Consider the following 19,000-nt stretch of genomic DNA (forward strand, 5'->3'; position numbering starts at 1 on the left):
CTAAGCCAAAGGTGAAAGCCTAATAATTATGGTCTTCCCTTTCATCACTACGTTATTTTTAAGTCACTACATATTTTTAAAATCAATTACTCCGTGCCAGCCACTACACTAAGGACTTTTCAGGTATTTTCTCATCTAACTCCCACAACCACCCCAGGAAGCAGGCTCTCAGCACTGTTTTTAGAGACAAGGAAATGACCGTGCAAAGAGATCACGTAGTATACCCACCTCATGCTTAATTAGGGTAAACACAAATCTGAGGCCAGACACTCCAGCTCCAGAGTCACTCTGCTCAGTCCGGCCCCAACCATGTCAGGGACAGGCAGCCTCCCTGCCACGGTGGGTTGCAGCCACTCTACCAACCATTTGACAATCTAGCAGCTATGCTGTATTTCTGCCATTTGAGACCCTGAAGATGAAATAAGGCAACAGGAGAAGGCAGATGGAAGAGTTATACACTCCCCGTGTCCCTGCTGGGAGGGTGCAGTAATGACTGTTCCCTGGAAAGACATAAATAACCCAGGAGACAGCCACCCTCCTCTTTAGGGACTTAAAATAGCACCAACAAGATGGGAAAAATCAATTTATCAAAACAATCACTGAAGGCATTAAAATTTCTATTTTGAAAAAAATTGATAATGTGAGAAAATGGTCACATTAAAGAAGACATCTGAATTCAGCACATTCGAGAAGAGAGAGAGAGAGGACTGGCACAGAGTCGCCCAAATGTTACCAGTGTTTCATTCTGGGCGGTTCTGTTTCCCTCTTTATCCTTTTCTACATTTTGTAACTTCTTTATAATAATAATCAGAAGAAAAAAAAAGTTATTAAAATATGTAGGCATACAAAATAAATATGTAAATGTGCCCAGAGCCGACGACAGCTACAAAGGCTCTAGCGGTCTAAATATTTACGGGGAAAGTGTGCAGTGTGCCCAGCAGCAGGCACAAAGCAACTCGCTGGGAGAGATGGGACAGTATGACAGGCAGGGGAGAGACCCCAGAAGGTCAGCTGCTGTGTGGGAAGTGATTTTGGACACAGAGATGCAGGCAAAGGCGGCACTGCCACGCAGCAGTGATACCCCACACTGACACTGCTGAGAGTCACGAGTGGGACAGAGAGAACAAGGGGGGTGTGCGTGTGTGTGTTGATACCACGGAATATTATACGGCAAGTAAAAGGAATCGGGGTGGTCCCAAGTCAAAATCTTTAGCTTTTCATACTGTTTGCATTGTTTTTTTTGAAAATCCATTCTTATTGCACGTATATAATTAATACATACACAGCTTTTCCTTTAAAGAATTCAAAGAAGGAAAGCAAGCACATGCACCTGGCTGTGTGGTGGCAGAGTCGATCAGACGCGGGTCTGAAGGACAGTATGACAGGCAGGGGAGAGACCCCAGAAGGCCAGCTGCTGTGTGGGAAGTGATTTTAGTGGCTCTGCTAGCTGTGAGCTATGTGACACTGGGTACGGTCCTTCACCTCCCCACACTTCAGATTCCTCATCTGTTCACAAAGATAATATACCTGCATTTGCAGCGCAACTGTCAGCCCCCAATAAGTGGCAGCTGAGCATTTACACATCTGCACAAGACGGAAGTGGCAAAGGATAGACTCTGGGCAACACTAGAAAATGTCTGAGGCTTTGGGTGGAAGCCCAGGAAGACGAGCGTGGCCGGTATGGAGGCGGTGGGCTGACTGGGGTGAACGAAGGGTCGCGGTGTGTGAGCTCCCAGCACTTACTACAGTTCTCTTCGTCGCTGCCGTCGGGACAGTCCTCAAAGCCATTACACCGGAAGCGGCCAATAATGCAGTGGATGCCGCTGGCACAGGGGAAGAACGTCGGGCCGCATTTTGACTTAGCTTTGGCTGCAGGAGGAGAAAGAGGACAAAGAGCGAGACATCAGGAGGTTAAGGTTTCCGACCACTGCATACCCATCCCGCTAACGCTGAGTGTGCGAGTGGGTCCTCCGACATTTACCTTGACGTCTCCAAACGCCTAACCACCACCCCTGCCTCCGACACCCAGCCAGACTGGAAGCCCACAGATACCATCCTCAGGCAGGAAATAGCCAATCCCGCTGCTTCAAAGGTGCCAGAGAGGCCCCCACAGTCACTCCACCAGCAAGGTCCAGTCAAAATGTGCTGAACAGGGAAGGAATGAATGGCTGAGTAGATGGGTGATAGATGGAGCTTGCTCGTAAGGTGCTAATGAGCCGTTCAAAATTCATCCCGACTGTCAAAGTAATCGCCTACATTTAGTAAGTGCTTACTCGACTAGACAGTGTGGTCCATGCTTCACACGGCTCATGTCTTCATACCCCAACAGCCAACCAATGGGACGGTGTGTGGAAAATAATTCACAGCACCGGCCTGAAACTGCTCTTCTTAGACAGGCCTGCTGGCAAGGTTGGCCCTTGCTGGGCTGGCATCTGGGAACCTGGATTTCGGAAGGGCTCTCACCATTCTCTCTCGTAAGAATGGCTCACTGTGCCCAAACTATTTATGCAAACAGTGATATACTGACGCAAACAGCAAACAGGAATTTATGCAAACAGCAGATATACTGAACATCTGCTTTTCTTCTGGGAGTCTGGGGTTTTTGGTGCATGCCAGGCAAAGGGTGCATGGATGACCAGCTCCCAGTAAAAACCCTGGGCACTGAGTCTCTAACAAGCCTCCCCAGTAGAAAACAATTCCCACATGTTGTCGTAACTTGTTGCTGGGGAACTAAGTGCATCCTGTGTGACTCCGCTGGGAGAGGAATCTTGGAAGTTGGAGCTTGGTTTCCTCTGGACTTTACTCCATTCATCTCTTTCCTTTGCTGGTTTCGTTTTGTATCCTTTCACTGCAATAACTCACAGCCGTGAGTATGATTATGTGCTGAGTTCTATGAATCCTAGCAAATTACTGAATCTGGGGCAGTCTTGGGGACCCCTGACCAAGATGGGTCTAGTTCTTATCCCCATTTCACAGAGGTGCGTGGAGTGGTGAGGTGACTTGCCCCAGGGGACTCCACTAGAAAGCCTGGCCCTGGCATGAGGACCCTGGCACGCGGACCCCAGAAGCCATGCTCTTAACCCACTCACTGGGTTGCCTCTCTGCCAAAGGCTGTCACTTCTCACAACAGAAGCCAGACTCCTGCTCATAGAAATTCTCCTTCCACTCCTGCTGTACAAACAGTTTTCACAGAAACTGCGGTAATTTGGGCTTGATTGAGTGTCCTGCTAACCAAGCAGCCTTGTGGGGTAGCGTCCTTTCCTGTTCATGGCGCTGGCTATCCTGGCTGGCGATTAAAGAAGTGTAGGATTGGATCTATTACTGCATCCCCAGTAGCAGGACCACCTGGTAGCCCTCCTGCCTCCCGTCTTACAGACAGGACTCACGGTCCTCGGAAAGGACGGGCCGTTCCTTTGGAACGACCGGGCAGTAAATCACCTCCATGTTCCTGCCGTCAGCAGCATGCCAACTTTAGCAGCAGCTGATCCACAATCAAGAGGGTTTTAAGGCCTGGGACGTGCCTGGGTTTTAAAAAACACACATGGCTTTCTTTCAACCGGGAACTTGGGTAACAGTGCTGGTGTGCCCTTCACAAAGCACAAACTTGGGAGAGAGTGTATGGGTTCAAACTGTGGCTCAAGTTTTAGTCACCTTGGGCAAGTTTCTAAATACGACTGAGCCTCAGTTTCCTCATCAGTAAATCAGAGCTAACCGCTACCTCACAGGGCTCTAGGAAGGATGCAGTGTGCTAATCTATGTAAAATGCTTGGCCCAGGAACGGCATACAGTAGACGCTCACGTAAGGGTCACGCTTATGCTGTTTACCATCATTACCATCACCGTCACCACTATGCTTATGGAATTCTAAAACTCATCCTTGAGCTGCTGAACTAGTTTTCTCATTACCAACCTTTTAAAAAGCTCATGATGGAAGAAGATCTCTATGAACGAATATGACACTATCTCCAGGCTATACTATTGTTAAGTGAAAAAAGCAAAGAAGTGTATCTATAGTTGAATACTTTCACCCTCCATGTAGCAAGAGAAGGGGACATAAGAAAATATACATGTATTGGCTCATTGGTACAAAAGAAATACAGGGAGGATTACCCAGAAACTCAAAACATTGGTCACCTACAGGAAAGGGGTGGAAAGAATGTGGAAATGGGAAAGGACAGAGGTAGTAGGGATGAGAAGGTGGCAGGCACGTTTTTCTATTTGTGTAGCTCTGACTCTTGGAGCCATGACAATATTTCACATCCCCCAAAAGTAAACAATTAAAATCAACCGTGTGTGTGTGTGTGTGTGTGTGTGTGTGTGTGTGTGTGTGTGTGTATACTCAAAATGCAATATAAACAGCAACAGATGAACACAACTGTATTACAAATGAAAACACCACCACACCGAAGGGGGTGGGAAGACAAGAACTAGCCTAAGCAACCCAGGAAACATAATGTTGACTGGATTCTATAAGCTAAAGAAAAAAAGAATTGTACACAAGTACAGTACTCCAGTTCCATCTGTTTGTCGCAGGGTTAGATAAGCAATTCTGCAGCTACCTTTTGTGTGTACTAGGGTTGAACAAATAAATACACTGCAGATAGTAAGAGCATGGTTTCTTACTATCAGAAGAAGTTACAAATAAGGAAAGGGGAAAACATAACATGAACCCTGAGACTTGGGACTGGATTTGAAGGCATCAGTATGAACTCAAGGTTTGGATATACACAGATGATAGATAGATAGATAGATAGATAGATAGATAGATAGATAGATAGATAGATAGACAGACAGACAGACAAAGAATGAGAGGAAGAGAAGAAGAGAGGGACAGAGGGAGAGGGAAAGAGATTGATCGATTTGTGCCTGTGTGTGTGTGGGGTTAGTGTACATATGTATTTCCTAGCTTCATCCGCTAAGGCTGGGAGTAATCAATACCCCCCAATAGCAATGAACACAGCCAGCACCCAGATCTTGTTTCTAGATACCATTATCCAATAAAGGGAACCAGGACTCCTTGCATAAGTGGTTGATTTCAGGGGGGAAATACAAGATGAACCTGGAGTGTCTTGTGTTGCCAGAAAGTAAAGAAATGCTCAAAATATGATGGAGCCATGTCAAAAGGGCACAGGACTCAAACAAGCAGCTGAAGGAGCTGCTAATAGCCAAAGCTGGAACAATTTCAGCAAAAAAATAACAACAGTCTTGGAAATCCAGAGGACAAAGAAAGTATCTGGGAGACCCTACTGATACCATAAAGTGTAGAATAAAGAAAGAAATGAGGAGAAGAGAAGTTTCTTCCTTACACAAGAATTCCAATTCGTAAATGTAGAAGGGATGTGGGAAATGGAAACTCACCATTAAGCAAACACCATGGTAATAATGGTTACAGGCAAGACCCAATGATGGATGCGCAGATGAAGAGATCAGCCAACCTGCTCTGGTCCCCCGTCAGGGATCAGGGAAGAAAGGCTGTCTGGAGGCTTTCTGGCATCTAAGCTGAGTGTTTCCTTAAACCTCACTACACCGCTCCTCCGTGGAGAATGGCACTGCCCTCCTAACACCTCAGAAAGCCTCGGGCGCCGCTTAGAACATCGTGCAGCTCCAGGCGACTGCTCCAAATCCATGCCGCCTGCTCTCCATGCTCCGGCTGTGCGGCCTCCTGGCTCCTCCTCCAGCCCCAGGGGCACATCCCACCTCAGGCCTCCGCACCTGCCGTCCCCTCTGCCTGGATGCCTTTCTCCAGGGGTCGGCATGGCTCACTCCATAGATTTAGGTCTCTTTACCCATTGTGCTACCCAAAGAAGAAACCCCCACCTCCCACCCTCAGTCACTCGAGCCCTTACTCTGCTTTCCTTTCTTTTCCTTCATAGGTTAAGATGTCATCAGCTTTGTGTTGTGCGTTTGACTGATGAACATAACTCACTGGAGGACTTTCATTCACCGCTTTTTAAATTTTATTTATTTTTTAAGGATTTTTTTATTAAAATATAGCTAACATACGATATTATATTAGTTTCCAGCATACACAATAGTTATTCAACATTTGTATACCTCACGAAGTGATCACCATGACAAGCCCAGCAACCACCTGACACTGTACCATGCTATCACAATATTATTGACTATATTCCATGCTGTACATCACATCCGCATGATGTATTTGTTTCATACCTGGAAATGTAAACCTCTTATTCCCCTTCACGATTTTCCCCCTTTTAAATTTTTTCAATTACAGTTAACATTCAATATTATTTTATATTAATTTCAGGTGTACAGCATAGTGTTAGATAGTCACACACATATAATTTAAGAAATGATCCCCCTGACTAGTCAAGTACCCAGCTGGCACTGTACATGGCTGTTACCATATCACTGACTATATTCTCTATGCTTTGCTTTACATCCCCATGACTATTTTGTAACTATCAATTTGTATTTCTTAATCCCTTCACCTTTTTCACCCTGCCCTCCAACCCCCTCCCATCTATCACCCTGATAAATCCAGTACCCATCTGATGTCACACACAGTTATTATTACACAATACTATTGATTACGTTCCTTATACAATACACTACACCCCCATAAATACTGTGTAACAACCAATTTTTACTTTCTATTTCCTTCCCTTTATCATCCACCCTTAACCCCGCTCCCATCTGGCAACCATCCAAGTGCTCTCTGTATCTGTGAGTTTGTTTCTGTCTTGTTTGTTTATTTTGTTCTTTAGATTCCACTTAGGAGTGAAATCACATGACATTTGTCTTTCTCTGTCTGATTCACTACATACACTCAGCACTATACCTTCCAGAGCCATCCAGGTTATGGCACATGGCAAGATTTCATTCTTTTTTTCATGGCTGAGTAATATTCCACTGCATATATGTAACACCTCTTCTTTATCCATTTATCCATTCTGGGACACCCAGGCTGCCTCCGTATCTTGGCCATTGTAAATAATGCTGCAATGAACATATGGATGCACATGTCCCCTTGAAGTAGCATTTGGGTTTCTTCAGATAAATATCCAGAAGTGGGATTACTGGGTCCTCCTTTGTCTCTTGCTATAGCCTTTGTTTTAAAATCTGTTTTGTCTCATATAAGTATTCCTACCCCAGCTTTATTTTTTTTTCATTTCCATTTTCATGAACTATTTTTCTCCATCCCTTGACTTTCAGCCTGTGTGTCTTTCAACCTGAAGTGAGTCTCTTGCAGGCAGCATATGTGAGGGTCTTGTTTTCTTATCCATTCACACACTCTATGTCTTTTGATTGGAACATTTAATCCATGTACATTTAAAGTAATTGTTGATAGATATGTAGCTATTGCCATTTTATTATTTATATTTTTGATCTCTTCTTTTTTTTTTTAAATCTTAAAGAAGTCCAAGATTCCTTGTAATACTGGTTTGGTGGTGATGAACTCCGTTAGCTTTTTCTTGTCTGGGAAGCTCTTTCTCTGTCCTTTGATTCTAAAGAATAGCTTTGCTGGGTAATCCTGTTTGTAGATCCTTGTTTCTCATTGCTTTGAATATTTCCTGCCAATCCCTCTGGCCTGCAAAGTTTCTGTTGAGAAATCAGCTATCAGTCTTATAGGGGCTCCCTTATAGATAACTAACTGCTTTTCTCTTGCTGCTTTTAAGATTCTCTCTTTGTCTTTAATCTTTGCCATTTTAATTATGATGTGTCTTGGTGTTGGCCTCTTTGGGTCCATCTTGTTTGGGACTCTCTGTACTTCCTTGACTTGCATATCCATTTCCTTTGCCAGGTTAGGGAAGTTTTCTGTCACTATTTCTTCAAATAGGTTTTCAATTCCTTGCTCTCTCTCTTCTCCTTCTGGTACCCCTATGGTGTGAATGTTGGTATACTTGATGCTGTGCACGAGGCTCCTTAAGCTGTCCTCATTTTGTTGGATTCTTTTTTGCTTTTGCTGTTCTGATTGGGTGTTTTCTGCTACCTTATCTTCTAAATCTCTGATTCGATCCCCTGCTTCATCTAATCTATTGTTGATTCCCTCTATGGATTCTTCATTTCAGTTATTGCATTCTTTATCTCTGACTGGTTCTTTTTTATGTTTTCTATCTCCATTTTTATGGTTCCTGTCTCTTTGTTGAAGTTCTCCCAGAGATTATTGAGCATCCTTACGTCCAATATTTGGATCTTTGCATCTGGTAAATTGCTTGTCTCCGGTTTGTTTCGGTGTTTTTTTTTCTGGAGCTTTGTTCTGTTCTTTTATTTGGGACATGTTTCTGCAGTATGAGCCAAGGAAGGCCATTGTATGGAAAGCCACTAGAAGTGGCTTGGGTGGGCCCAAAATTGGGTGAGGTGGATTCACAATCACCAGGGAGGGGTAAACAAACTGTTAGCCAGGTTGATGGAGACTCAGATATGGCTCCTGCCTGCATCACACACTAGGAGCGGGGAGGATGGAGGGCTCAACAAAGAAACAATGGCTTCTGCCAGCTCCTCCATCCAGGAGAAAACTGCCCCTCCAGCCCTCATCCTGAAGTCAGACAACTCAGTTCCTCCCCGTGTGTCCCTGGCACCTTTCGAATGCTGCCCCAGTGCTGGAGCTCAGAGCGAGTGATTCCATCAGTGAGTAAGTCCATATGCGGGCCCTTTAAGAGGACTCCTAAGACTGTAGCCACCCTTGTCTCACTCAGCCACAATCTCCGCTGGTTTTCACAGCCAGAAGTTAGGGGGATTTCTCTCCCTAGCAATGAAACTCAACTGGGGAGCCTGGTGTGGGGCTGGAACCCGCTGCTCCTCAGGGGTCAACCTCCAGAGACAACACATCCCTCCCAATTTTTAATGGTTATACACGGATGTGGGACCAGCCTGTTCTGTGTCTCTGCCCTTCCGATCAGTCTCGAGGTGGCTTCTTCCATATTGTAGCTGTAGGGCTTTAGTTTAGCTAGACTTGAGGCGATTGTCAATGATGGTTGTTCTGTAGTTTAGTTGTAATATTGATGTAGTCATGAGAGGATGCAAGCACCGTGTTTACCTACTCCACCATCTTAACCAGTCATTCACCACTTTTGAAGGAGCTACACTATACAGTGCCTACATCGAGTGACTAATAAATATTTGCTGAATATATAGATAAACCTACCAAAGGAGAGAGTGGGAGTGGGTAATAGCTAGCATTTACTGAATGCTTAGTATGGGCTAAGCATTGCATTTTATGTTCTGCAGTCATCATCTTATTAACGCCTCAGAAAAACCCATTTTACAGATAACAGAACTGAGGTCCAGAAGTGAAGTAGTTTGACACTGCTAATAAACAGAGTCAAGGCTCAAACCCTGCTCTTGACTCATGTGCTCTACTGCCTCCTTAGATATTTCTCAGACCCAGTCCAGCCCCAAAGGACTAGCTTTTATGAGACAAAGAAAGAGAAAAGAGAGTGAGAACATGAATAATAATAAATGAATTAGCTACCCTTCAATTAACCAGTTCTTTGGCCCTGCCCTTGCATCCTCTTTAGGAATTACTCACGAGACTTCCTGCCTTGTCAGGATGCTCAGGGGCTGTCTGTCGGAGGGAGCCTGCCATGCTATGATTTACATCTAAGGCAACTGCCAGCAGATCACAGGCAGCCAGCCGAGCGCCTGGCAGAGGCTCAGAGAGAAGCCAGTCACACAGCAGCTGTTGGCTGCTCCCTGCTTGCACAACCCACTGCAGGGCTCAAGGGGGTCCTAAAGTATGGATTGTCCCTCCTCACCCCCATTTCTACAAGAGGGAAATTTCAGCATGAACCTCAGCAGGCCCTGGTAGAAGGTGGAAGACTGACTCTGTGTCTAAAATCGCCCTGACGAAGGCAGACGACGGTGACTCCCTTCCACTGAATACATATTTAAATCTACTACTTTGCAAGCAGCTGCTCCACGAACTTTTCAAAGCGGCAGCTTTCACTAGCAAGACAGGGACTGAGGCTCTCCTGGGGTTGGTTTATTTCCTGATCTGAGTCCTCCCCCTCCTTAGGGCCTGGATGTCACAGTTCTGAATTTCACAGATAAGTAAAAAAAAAAAAAAGTTTAAAATAGATGGGAGTGGACGAACTGACATAGTTGCGAATTTTTCATTTTACCAGCAATGACATAAACAAATGTGCAATAACCTCTACTCACCATTGCCCTAAACGAAAAGCTGTTTCAGCATCCAAAATGCAGGAAGGACATAGTCCTAGGACCAGAATTTGGGGCTGTCAGAACTACAGGGGAACCAGGAGACGTCCCAATATTTCCAGGCAATGATGCCCTCAAAATCAAGACCTGATCTTTATATGCATAGCATCTGGAGCACAGCAGGTAATCCACATAGGTTCATTCAATAACTAACTCACACATTTCACAGATGAAAAAACTGAGGCCAAAGAAAGCAATTTGGGACTGAGCCAGAGTCACATAGCTATTTAGGATCAGACGGTTCTAGAATCCAGTTCTCATGCCCCTGAATAAGTCCAGACTTATTCAACTACACTTTAGGCAGGGTACTGCAGGGCCATATCCTGCCAAACCCCACATCAGGGACCAGATTCAGACAAGACCCCAAAAAAAGGGGTCATGGGGTGAAAAGCCCCTCTTCCACATGGCCAGAACTTTCAAAGCCTTGGCTAGAAATTCTTCACCAGGTATGCCTGTAGCTCCCAATCTGCCCAGGAAGGACTCATCTTCCCACTGGTGCTGGAAGATGACAAATGCTGCGGTGTGGGCCTGTTGTCTAACGCTGCCACCCAGCCTCTCCCCACATAGCAATCACACCAAAGAGCTGGACAGGGGCTGAATGCCAGAGCCTGTCTGTTAAGCCAGAACAGCCATAAATTCAGCTTATCAGACCTGCAGCCATCTTTCAGGCTGTGGCAACAGCTCCGGCCATAGCTCCAGCCACAGACCCATACTCAGGGACTCTCTTCCAGAACCTCTGTGGTTGGCCAAATAAGCAACAGCTGCCACCTCTACCCCAGGCTCCAGGATGCTGCCAGTATATGCCAGAAGCAGAAGCAAAAAAGCCAGTAGCAGAGGCCTTAAGCTCTTCTGCAAAATTGCCATCCTTGCTTTGGAAACTCAAGACACAGCTCACTGTGAAAAATTTCAAACAACAGACAAATGTACAAAAGCAAATGTAAAAATTACCCACGCTGCCACCACCCAGGGAAATCCACTGTGGCCATTTGGGTTAACATGTACCTGAAGCATGGTCTCGCAAACTACCGTGTGCAAATGGATAGCACTAGGACCTTGTTCAAATGCAGTAGGTCTGGGGCTGAACCTGGGATTCTGCATTCCTAACACATTCCCAGGCCAGGCTGACGCTGCTGGTCCAAGCCCTTCACTAGCAAAGGACCACTCTCTTGTCCATTGCTCTATCTTCCATGCTCAGAACAGTGCCTGGCACACAAGTTACTCAATAATTACTCACTGAATTAATAAATAGAACCCAGAGTATACCCATAAAATATGCACCCATAAAATACTATGCTATCCTGACTCTTGCTTTTGTCACTTAACAACATATGGTGATGTCTTCTCATATTGATAACTACAGGAGCATACCTGTAGCTATCATCACTTTTGATGGCTACGGGTAATTTTACTGCATCTATGTACCCACAAGTCCCATCACTGGTGGGTATCTGGGGTGTTTTCAATAAACAGTACACATCCAAATGTATGTATTATTTTCCCCATTTGTATAGTACCTCTTTAAGGTATAGCCACGAGGTCAAAGGATATACATATTTCACATGTTGGCATCCTTTTGATTATTGACTGCCTCCTGCCTCCGGCCTGAGGAACTGGTACTATCTTCAGGACGCAGATGGCTACGGGGAAAGCCTCTAGTTCAGGATTATCTGAGATGGGCTGATTCTCCGCTGCTGGCGGGCAGTGATCTTCCTGGACGCCCACAGGCTGAGAACTCCCCACGGTTCCTCTGCGTTTGTTACGCTGGTCCTTCACGGCTACCAGTGCTCGTTATTCTCCATCTCTCTCTGTCTCGCTTCATTTTAACATCTGTGTATTTCATTACTTTGCCGAGTAGGGGACATTCCTATCCAGTCAAGGAAACCATGATTCTTCCCTTTATCTTTTTAAATCTGCACCCGATGCAGGATATCAATCTTGCTGGAATTGATTTCCCTGGGTTACACTAATCACAGGCTAATGCAAAGGGTCCCTCCTTCCAAGAGATGCTCCTTGAGCTAACTTCCCCAGGCTGCATGTCCCCTCTGTCTAAGGGCTCTGACCAAGAGCAGGTTCTCGCTCCAAGGACTGTCCCGTTTGCCCATTTCTCCAGCATTTCCTGTCCCACAAGGCAGTGTTTCATGAAGCAGGGGGTCGGTGATCCCCCTGCAGCAGAATCTCCAGGGATACCTGTGAAAATGCAAATTCCTGGGCCTCTCCCCAGGGAATCTGCATTGTATAAGCACACAAAGGATTCCAAAGAACACTAAGGCGTGAACACCCTATTCAGACAGCTTCTACCTGTGTCTTACGCCCAGAGACCAAATGACATCAGCCCTTTCTTCCTGATGTTGCTTCTGCACAGACCAGCAGCCACTCCAAGAATTCTGGCTACAGGGCCAGTGCAGGGCCTTCTCCGACCATCAGCCCCTCTAGTCAAGTGGGACACTCACATCCCAGCTAGTGTAGCTACCATGAGAAGAGTACCCACCCACCCCATTTCACCAGGTTCTCTCTTCTGCTATGTTCATGTGCAAGATACAAAATAACTCGGCTTTATACACAAAAGCTGTGAGTTCATATTCAAACAGTTGCTGTCTTAGCAAAAAGGCCCTTTTAGAACTTTAAAACTCTTAACCAGTTCTGTCCACTATTTAAGGATTTACACTTGACCTGTGCATAATACAAAATGGGGTTAATAGGGCCAAAAAATGTTTGCTGCCTCCTCTTGGCTACTAACAAAATATTCCTAAGCATCCAACTATCTGTCAGGCACTGCGTCAGCTGTGTGGCCATGCAACAGCACTCCCTAACCGATAGGGAAGGATACAGACAGGTAAATGAGCCTCTGCATGCAGTGCCGCGAGTGCTCTGATGGGGGAGCTAGAGGACATCCAATCTCCAGGTAGGGAGGAGGCGAAGTCAGAAAAGGCTTCTCAAAAGAAAGCTGGCCTCCACGGAGACACTCCACACACACCTACGGTGGAAACCGATGTAATGCTTAGACAGTTTCAGGTCTTACTCATTTAGTTAGTCCACTAACAGTAATGCACAAACTCTGTATCATACCTGCAAAGAATGAAGACACACAGGAGACAGCTACACCACAAATGAAAGTTTGTGCCAGTGAGCTTGTGGAGTGAAGGTTGTTCCAAGGAGGAGGCAGGCGGGAACGGTGTGGCACTGGGAGAACTGAAAGAGGGTCGGCGTGAACTTGCTTCTCACATCAGTGGAAGCACCCGTATCTTCCCGTTAATTAAAAAAAATTAAAACCCTATTTCTCAGAAAACCCTAAAAAAAATTAGAACCCTGTGCTATGAGCCAGCTGCAACTCGTCTCACGTTACAGATGTGAGAAATATAAGGGTTATACTAAAGTATAAATCAGAAAAAAAATCAAATTATAAAAGTCACTTAATTTGAATCCACATGGAAACACCCCCAAAGTGAATGCCCACATGCAGCCATCACTGGCTAAAAACTTTGCAAAACATAATGGGTCTGAAATTGCTACTACAGAGGGTGCCAAAAAAATATGTACACATTTTAAGAAAGAAAAAAACTGTTATTAAAATTGTAGTACCCAATATATACCGAAAACCACAGATAATACAAGTCACGTTTGACTTCTGCAATTACAAGAGCTGCTCAAAGTGGTTACCATCAGCATAATTTTAATACAGTTTTTGCTTTCTTAAAATGTGCATACATTTTTTTTGGCACCCTCTGTATATTCTCTCCCCTGGCACGTTTCGTAAAAAGTCAAAAACTGGCTCCTTTTAAAAGTCAAAAATGACTTTGTAGGTTGGGAGCAAAAAAGCAAAAAAAAAAAAAAAAAAAAAAAAAAAAAGGCTTTATAAAAATAATAGGCTTTTAAAAAGCAATATGCCCAGATTCTCCAAGAAGTATGGAAGGGAAAACAAAACAAAACATACACGTCTTTCACTTTGGTTCCAAGTAGATAACAAACAGCCCAGTAAATCCAATCCACACACGCAATTCAAGCCTTTACAAATCCATTACTGCTGGATCAAAACATCCCTTTGCTTGTTTTAGCAGTTCAACTCCACGTGACTACTGGAATGCGCTCCAAGTTTTATTGAACAGATATCACAGTGTGTATTTCTTCCTAAAATGCCATATTGGCTGTTTCAGAGATACACACTGGAGAGTGGAGAGAGCAAAAGGCCACAAGCTAACTTGGCTAGAAATGAAAAAAAAAAAAAATCTAGTTGAAAGAGCTTTGCCAGAAAATCTCAGGCACAAAATTCTTTCTAAACATCTCCTCTTCTATAACTGGAATGAGAAAGAGAGGTCAACAGCCTTGGCGCTAAGAGGTCAGAAGAGCTTAGGGTTCAGAGCCATCTAGGTTTCTATCCCCATTCTTCCACATAATAGCTGAGACCTTAAACAAGTCACTTAACCTTGCTTGGCCTCAGTGTCCCCTCTAAAAGGAGCATAACGAGAGTATAGATCTGCTCAGTGGTTGGAGAATAAGACGAGATTTTTGCATGTAGAGAAAAGCAGCATAATGCTTGATATCTAGCAGGGATTCGATAATACCCTCCCCTCCCTAACATGGTTCATGGTTCCACAAACTGCTCTTCTTCACAAACAAGGATGGCCCTGAGAAAAAGGAGGTGGAGCCAATGTAATGTTTAGACCTTTTGAGGCCTTACTATTTCACTTATTTGTTCCATTCATGTTCATTCTCAGACGCTTTATGCCACACATAGGACCAAGTGTGGGGGTTGCAAAGAGAATCCAACATTCAAACATAACTTCTAATAGCAAGAAGCCCCTAAGGAACACCTGCTTGTGAAGAAAAAAGGGATGATAAACAGATAATTGCAGTGAGAAGTGATAAGCGCTCTACAGCTGTATAAACATTTGCCTTTCAACACCGTATTATGGTATGTAAGCAGGCAAGGTCGCGTGTCAGCCCGCTTCAGTTCACATATGGGTCCCACCACTTACTGGCCGTGTGATTTACGGTGAGCCATTATCACCTGTCTGTGCCTTCTTTTCCTCACCAGGAAATAGCAATATTAACAGCACCTACCTCGCTGGCTAGCGGTGAGGATTAAATGAGACAATATAATAACTGCTTAATCTTTTTCTGGAACACAGTACTAGCTATCAGAGTTAATACTGCACTAGCTATTGTAATATATACCACATAGTAGCTATTATTATTTGATATTACACTATGTAGTATGACATAGTAGTGTTGTATAGTATTACACACAGTATTAGCTATTATTATTACTGTTATCATTTATTACAATTACTTTCAGTTTCTGCCCAGCAGTGGACGCTCAATCCATCTGTGGGGATGGCCAGAGCACAAGAGGAACTCAAAAGAAGAGTGTGACTCACTCAGCCTGGGGGACCCAGGGAGCGTGGCACAAAGGAACCCTGCTTCATCGGGGCAGGAGTGGGTTGGTAGAAAAGGACAGGGAAGGGCACTCCAGGCAAATGAATGATGTGAACAGAAGCTCCGAACGCTGAGAGGTTATGGCTTATACAGAGATCTGGGAGACGTTAGGGCATCTGGAAAACAGAATGTGTGACAGGAGGTGAGGCTGGCAGAGAGGCAGGCAGATCTGGACACTTACCCTGGGAGCCAGCAGACATCTCTATAAAGGAAAGCAGTGAGGCAGATTTGGTTTTTTTATGAAGAAAAGTTTTACAGATAGACAATGATATTGTGAGGCTCTGTGTGTCAAGGGAATATGCTCCTCACCCCCAAAGAGCTCTGAGGGCACTGCGGAGAGCCAAGTCAGTAACTCGCTGGGCTTCTAGGGGAAGGGGCACTCTGAACAGTAAGAGAACTCGAAAGTGCCTGTCACTGCCCTTTAAAATAATTGTATTATTAAGAACGACAGGAAAAAAGGCCACAGAAGCTAGCAAGTTTGGGATTAGGCAATTATCTTAGGACCTACAGGGTTTTTTAGGTTATTTACTTTGGCTATTTCTAATGCACATGCATATGTGTATGAAGGTGTGTCTGTGTGCATATGTATTGCAATGAAAACTCCAAAGATTCTATGAGCAGGAAACCCAGACATTCCCAACTGATTCTCCATAGACAAATCTTGAGAGAAAAAAAGCTCTAAAAAAGATAATAAATAAATGTGGGTCAGATAACTCAGCCTCTGGAGGCTTTTCGTTGTTTGGAGGAAAACTTCCTGACAGTGGATCAGAGTGACTGGGGTTAAGAACGGATGTGGGACCAGACACAGATACAACAGAATAGTTTCCACCTTCAAAAGAACACTTCAATCAAGGTATCAAGGGACAACTCTTAAGAAATGGGGGGGAGGGCGAAAAACTAAAAAGGGGGGAGTGGGTAGAGAGGGATGTGCGAATCAAAGACGATTTTCAGGTTTGAATAAAAACGAATAAAGAAGAACTCATTCTCCACTTTCCATCTTGCTGGGCAAATAAGGGCCACCTTTGCCAAAAGAAGGCTTTACTTTGCAAAGCCTTCACCCTCTCCCGCCCGCTGGGCTCCTGACAAACTTTGAGGTTTTTCTTCTTAAATCACCCTCATTTGTATGAATATTCTTTACCTTCAGACTTGTGAAGAGGCGGCTCGCTTCTGATTAGCTTTCTAGAAGCGTCCGACCTCCTCCCGCTTACTTATCCCTCCCCACACTATCCACGTGCACAGAAGAACTTGGAACTCAGATTTTTTGTTATTAGTGTTTGTGAAGAATGCCAGAGACAGGTCTGTGACATGAGGATTTAACGTGGTGATACGCAGAGGACAAGGGGACTTTCACTCAGAGACGTAACCCTTTCTCGGATAGTGTCAACAGAGCACAGAGAGGGAGGAAGGCAGCTGTCTGGCTGCTCTGACAGGCTGAGCAGGGGAACGTCCTCTGTCGTGAGGGAAACTGAAAACAACTGTTTCAGGAAAATAGTACTTAACCTGCCACAAATCTTGCTCCAGGAAAGGTTTTCACTGAGACATCCAGAGTTTCTATGAAGCCTCCAACACCAGTCACGGGAATCACATAATCCCATGGATATCGTCTCTTGGTAGCTATGGGCTAACTATAAAGACAAAAAACATCAATCCTCAGCTTCTAATTTATCCTACAAGAGGAGTGACACTCAATCCTGACTGGGTATTAGAATAACCCGGAAGGCTTTCAAAAAACAAAAAAAAACCTCCAAAATCAAGACAGCTGGAGTAATTATATTAATATCATAGAAAATAGAATTTAAGACAAAAAAAAATAAAGTTCCTAAAGACAAAGAAATGGTCAAACCATCAGGAAGAGATAATTACATGTACCCAAAAAACAGAGTCACGAAATACATGAAACAAAAACTGACAAGAACTGAAAGGAGAAACAGACATTTAGACAGTAAGGGATGGAGACTTCAACGGCCCACTTTCAATAATGGACAGAATAACGAGGCTGAAGATCAACAAGGAAATAGGAGACACGGACAACACAAACCACTAGACCCATCAGACTCCCACAGAGCCCCACCCCCAGCAACAGCCAAACACACATTCATCTCTTGTGCACATGAAACATTCTGCAGGGGGTTCCAAATATGGGGCCATAACACAAACCTCAACACGTGTAAGAGGCATGAAATCACACCACATACGTTCCCCAATCACGATGGAATGAAATTTGAAATCAGTAACAGAAGGTTTCTTTGGGGGGGCGATGAAAATGTTCCACAATTAGAGTGTCACCGAGTTGCACGACTCTCTAAATATAACTAAAGAAAGAAACAAAACTTTCTAAGAACCCCTGAAATCTAGGAGGGTTGGTGACACCAGAAATAAAAGTTACTCTTCTCCAAGAAGGGACTAAATTGGCCAAATTCCTCCCCAGTTTTTCTGGTTTGCACCCCAGGCAACACTGGGCCACATTGCGGGGTGGTGTGTGTGTGTGTGGGGGGCACTACTGGCATGTAGAGGGACGCTGCTGCACGTCCTACGACACACAGGACAGCCCCTCCACCCCACCCACAATAAAGAATTATCTGGCCCCAGAATGTCGATAGTTTTGAAGTTAAAGAAGACTTGGAAGAATCTGGACCAGGAAAAAGGGCAGTGGGGCGGGCCGGAGCAGAGAGCCAGGGGCCAGGGGGATGCAGTGAGTGGGAGAAAGCAGGAGCCAGGTCAGGGTGGGCTTCCTCAGCCTGGCTAAGGAGTTTGGGTTTCATTTCAAGTGTGATGGGAAGAATTACAGGGGAGTGACTTATCGTTTTAAAAGATCAGCCAGCTGCCTAGTGGAGAACAGATTGAGGGCGAGGAGGAATCCTCAGGAAGACCAGTCCAGGGGGTGACGAGAGTGCCTTGAGCCAGTGTGGGGGTGGGGAAGACGGAGAGCCATGAACAGACTCGGGACCTCTAGACCAGGGCGACTGGACCTCTGCACTACTGACATTTGGACTGCAGAATTCTTCGGTGTGGGGTGGGGGGTGGGGGCTGTCCTGTGCATCGCAGGATGTCTCACAGCATCCCCGGGCTCTACCCACTGAATGCCAGGAGCCACCCCAGCTGTGACACCCAAAAATGTCCCCAGACATTGCCCAATGACCCTGGGGGTCAAAATCATGCCTGAGATCCGCTGCTTTAGAGGTAGAGCTGACCCGGCTTGCTACTGGCCTAGATGGGGCCGAAGGGTGAGCTAGTAAGAGAGACCTCCAGGAAGATTCCTACATTTTCATCCATAACAAGCAGAGATCATCTTAAACATTCGGACTGTTTACCCTGTATGCCAGATTTTCACTGTCACTCAAACATTCATTTATTCCACAGGAGTGTCACAGTCCACAGGGGG

At 45.0% G+C, this 19,000-nt stretch overlaps 1 protein-coding gene across 3 annotated transcripts in view; it reads right to left on the minus strand.

The window, feature by feature from the left end:
- Window positions 1-19,000, minus strand: part of LDLRAD3 (low density lipoprotein receptor class A domain containing 3) — a 217,480-nt gene that overhangs the window by 112,883 nt on the left and 85,597 nt on the right. For all 3 annotated transcript variants that reach the window (XM_033120505.1, XM_033120506.1, XM_033120507.1), the window contains exon 3: window positions 1,744-1,869. In XM_033120505.1, the coding sequence (XP_032976396.1) occupies window positions 1,744-1,869 (126 nt within the window). The remainder of the gene's footprint in view (window positions 1-1,743; window positions 1,870-19,000) is intronic.

The sequence above is a fragment of the Rhinolophus ferrumequinum genome, chromosome 11 (genome assembly GCF_004115265.2).
Source record: "Rhinolophus ferrumequinum isolate MPI-CBG mRhiFer1 chromosome 11, mRhiFer1_v1.p, whole genome shotgun sequence".
Taxonomy (NCBI): Eukaryota; Metazoa; Chordata; class Mammalia; order Chiroptera; family Rhinolophidae; genus Rhinolophus; species Rhinolophus ferrumequinum.